General features: G+C 36.7%; 1 protein-coding gene across 1 annotated transcript; it reads right to left on the bottom strand.

The window, feature by feature from the left end:
• Nucleotides 1-1,598: 1,598 nt before the first annotated feature.
• LOC131635417 (uncharacterized) lies at nt 1,599-2,411 on the bottom strand. Its single transcript, XM_058906038.1, has one exon. The coding sequence runs from the start codon at nt 2,409-2,411 to the stop codon at nt 1,599-1,601; it is 813 nt and encodes a 270-aa protein (XP_058762021.1).
• Between the last annotated feature and the right edge of the window lie 2,283 nt (nt 2,412-4,694).

The following is a 4,694-nucleotide window of genomic DNA, read 5'->3' as shown; positions in this document are numbered from 1 at the left end:
TTCATGTTTTAATCACCATTTAAAGAACCCATTCTCCCCCTTACCTTAGGTTTGAGCTTTGATCCTTCAACAATGGTGGAAGTCTTCCTTCTCTATTGCCTTAGCCTCTTTCTCTGTTTCTACGTTCTTCACAATTTAGCCCCCAAAAACTAATCTTCCTTCTAATTCTATTTTATTAATAATACTTATTTCTAATATTACTAATGGGCTCACTACACACACCCTCCCAACTACTAACCACATACACGGCCCATTAATTAATTAACACTATTATTATTATAACTAATCCTTAAATTAATTAATAATACCAACTGAGAACAACATACCCACTTATGATGACTTATACTAAAATTATGCCAAATAATGCACAAACACACCACAAAATAATTAAGAATAAAATATAACTAATATTATTTCTAACATCTATTCTCCGGTTAACTCACTAATTAATCCATCTTAAACTCAAAACTCCAAACGACGAATCAATCCAATACGCCTCTTAAAATAACACTGATAAATCCCAACTTCGACCATTCCAATAAAATAATCCCTTAACTAATTTAATTAAATAACTAATTAAATTCGGGGCGTTACAATTCTCCCCCACTTAGAATATTTTCGTCCTCGAAAATTTATCCGATTCAACTACTCCAGCTACTTATTCCATCCAACTAATCAACTCTCATTTCCGAAAGGCAAACCCACGTATGATACAACAATTCATAACATCAACGGCGAAAACAACACGAATGTTACTCAAGTAACACACTTTACAATTTAACACCACAACACAAAGAGTAACCAACTTATGAACTCTCCGGTTTAAGATCTAGAACACAACAACATAAGGACACAAACTTAAACACGACATCAACTCAACCGACCTACCAACCATTGTGGTTACTCACATATGAATAACTGCACTGCATCATGCATTCGCTGCACACGCTGATTACTTTTAAAGTATCAACTCTACCAGGTTTACTCCAACTTCAATCACCAAAATCGACATGATAAAGATTCTCGAATTAACTCTCCGAACGTTCCGTTCCAACAGGTATTCTACGCTCTCGTAGTTACCGAATACTTCAAACTTAGATTCGTAAGACAACATTTCGGAAAGTTCAACATAATTACAACGATGACTACTTCTAAATCTTAGATGAGATATTCATATACTCCCACGAATTCCCAATTGTCATAAAACATAACTACAACTTTACCATCTTTTAATAACACATTCTCCAAATTCGTCTTAAACACAAAACAACATTACAACCACATATGGTACATGGGTCCAACTAATTCTAACTAGATAACTCATCTTCTTCACTTCCAACTAATTCAACATACCGAACCATCGATTCCTACTTATATTGACATAGTGCTCCATAAACGCTTGTTCGAATCAACACGACCGAGTAACTCATCTTTTTCCAACCAAAATCACACTTTAATTAAACCAACTTATAATTTCACTACTTTTAATAATCACAACTCAACTTTTAAATATTCTACGCTCACTTCTTCTGATTCCCATACTTGCTAAACATTCTATACCACTACCAACAACATAACAACTAATAGTACAAGCATCGTCAGTTATTATAAAGGAGTACTACTAACGAAACCTTACCTTCAATGCGTTCGTCTTTGTTATCCATCTGGCTCTCAACTAAAGGGAACACTTTGCCACTAGCTTGCGTCTTCTTGGGTCTCTGACACTGACCACTAATGTGCCCTTCATCGCCACAGTTAAAACAAACCATCTCTTTAGGTCTGCAATCTGACATTACGTGTCCGGTCTTACCACAACAGAAACACCTCTTAAGCTTAGCATTACACACATTGCTCTTATGACCAGCTTGTCCACATTTGAAACACACAACTTTAGCAGGAGTGTCTCCCCCACTTGTTTTCTTGCCAGAACCAGATTTCTGCTCCTTCCAACCATCATAAGGTTTCCCACGGTATCGTCCTTCTTCTCGTTTCAACTCTAGAAATCTCACTCCTTTCTTTCCACGCACATCTTCTGGAAAATAGTTCCCCAAGAATACCCTACGGAAAAGTGCCCAAGTAATTTCAGTGCCTTCTTCATCAAACCTCTGCCTGGTATTACTCCACCAATTCTCAGCTCCTTTCATTAACATGTGAGTACTGAACCGAACCTTCTGTACATCAGTACAATTCAAAACTTGAAAGATCCTCTCCATTTCTTTCATCCAAGCTCGTGCCTTATCCGGTCCATATCCTCCTTCAAAAATTGGCGGATTAATCTTTCGGAAGTCTCCAAAAGCACGTAACTCATCCCCTCCTCCGATACCAGCATTCACGTGCGGCGCTTGTCCAATCGCACCCACCACCCTCGTCAGTGCCTCAACATTAACGTCCTTACTCTTTTCGGCAACCATTGTCCTAAGACATCCAACAACCGACAGGAAAATAGTATTGATCGTGTCAGATACACAAACCCAATACATACGGGATAGAAAACACAAATAACAATTAGAAATCAATTATCAATACTCGATTGCTAAACAAAAGACTGACTCTACTACTTGGCCGGACGGACCGACCTGCTCTGATACCAATTGTAACACCCCACTTTCCCAAATTATAGATTTATAATAAAAGTACACAGTTTATATCAGAGTATACCAGTAGGATGTCACATCTTCCAAAAACTCATAACATTTAAGTTCATTTTATTACTCCATTTATTCATAAAAGAATTTCTTACACAGCGGAAATATCAATTATTCATTTTCATTGCACTACGACTCAAAATAACAATATCCTCCACAAAAATTCGTGGTCTAACAAAATATAAAGGTAAGACACGTAACAAAAAAAACAAAGTAAAACATAACAAATTCCCAATCCCGTGTTACGTATCAGAGCGACTCCTAAGACTCGATCAAGCAACACTCAACATCCAAGCACTACTCAGGCACCTGAATATCTGTACTCCCGAAGAAGCACAGACACAACAATAGAAAAGGGGTGAGAATTACATTCAATGAATACACGGTGAATTATCACATGCTAAGGAGTAGTATCTACACATATATACAATTATAGATCACACATCAATTCTCACACACAACATCATCAACAACACTATTCACAACATCAATAATACTATTCACAAAATCGACATCCAAATATATGAAATGCGATGCAACCAACGACATCTATATGCATGTGGTACCAACGGAGCATAAGCCCCCATCATAATGCCAGTTAAAAGGGCAACAACAAGGCAGAAGCCTTCAACAACAGAGCATACGCCCTCAACAACAAGGCATAAGCCTTCAGCAACAGAGCATAAGACCTCATCAATGTATGTATGCAACATGGACGCACAATCAACAATAATCATACCATACAAGGCCTAAGCCTTCAACAACATCGACATTGGTCATACGACCTACAACTCAAAATTTCCACATATCAGGACGGATCAACTCAAACCAATCAACTCTAGCCATCGACCTACAACTCATATCAACAAATCAACGACATCAAATATTAACAACATATCACAACAAATACCATTAGCCAACAACAACAAAATTCGCTTACCTAAACATTATTTAACGGCTTACTAGTTCATCATTATAACATATATGCACAGTACATCATTCATCAAGCAATAAAATCATGATTTAAAATTAATTGAAATTTACATCTCATTTCATCATTTACACATAGGTTATCTCGTAAGGTTCACCATGCTCGAAACGGCACTAAAAACAGAGTTACGGATCAAAAGTTACGCATCATTGAACTTTCGAAGAAAATCAACAAACATAATTTTTACACACAGAAGCCATACTAGTATGGAAATTTCCATACGCGTATCACCCAAACCCATACGCGTTTCAGCAATCCCATACGCGAATCAACAGAACTAAATTTACACTGAAAATCCCCATACGCGTATCAACAGACCTATACGCGTATGCCAGAATTCCATACGCAAAACACCAGTATTTCTCCAAAAATATGGAATTTCGCACCAGTATGTTTTCCACTCGTTTTCACTCATAACAGGCTGTGATTTTAAGTCTAAAACAACACGTTTTCACCTATTATCTCATACCTTTCATCTAGATTCATTAACCTATTGTTCTACATTCATTTTACATGATAACAACTCACTTTCTCCTCATCAATTCAACCTATATTTTCAGATTTGGGTTTTTAAGAGAAGAACACGACAACACATCAACTGACACAATACTCATATCACATTCATCAATCAAATCAGAACTTCACACAGATTCAATTCAGAGATGACATCAATCACACACAAAATCAATAACATTCATTAATCAAACATCAAACCAAGAAAGGATTATACACAAATCAATTCCAATTCATTCCTATAAAGGGGAAGGAACCCTCACTACCCTTTCATGTTTTAATCACCATTTAAAGAACCCATTCTCCCCCCTTACCTTAGGTTTGAGCTTTGATCCTTCAACAATGGTGGAAGTCTTCCTTCTCTATTGCCCTAGCCTCTTTCTCTGTTTCTACGTTCTTCGCAATTTAGCCCCCAAAAACTAATCTTCCTTCTAATTCTATTTTATTAATAATACTTATTTCTAATATTACTAATGGGCTCACTACACACACCCTCCCAACTACTAACCACATACATGGCCTATTAATTAATTAACACTATTATT

The sequence above is a fragment of the Vicia villosa genome, unplaced genomic scaffold (genome assembly GCF_029867415.1).
Source record: "Vicia villosa cultivar HV-30 ecotype Madison, WI unplaced genomic scaffold, Vvil1.0 ctg.001480F_1_1, whole genome shotgun sequence".
Lineage (NCBI taxonomy): Eukaryota > Viridiplantae > Streptophyta > Magnoliopsida > Fabales > Fabaceae > Vicia > Vicia villosa.
This window is presented reverse-complemented; position numbering and strand designations above follow the sequence as displayed.

Bases quoted from the DNA above. Each gene is read 5' to 3' on its own strand.
- LOC131635417 (XM_058906038.1), bottom strand. From the start codon at position 2,411: ATGGTTGCCGAAAAGAGTAAGGACGTTAATGTTGAGGCACTGACGAGG.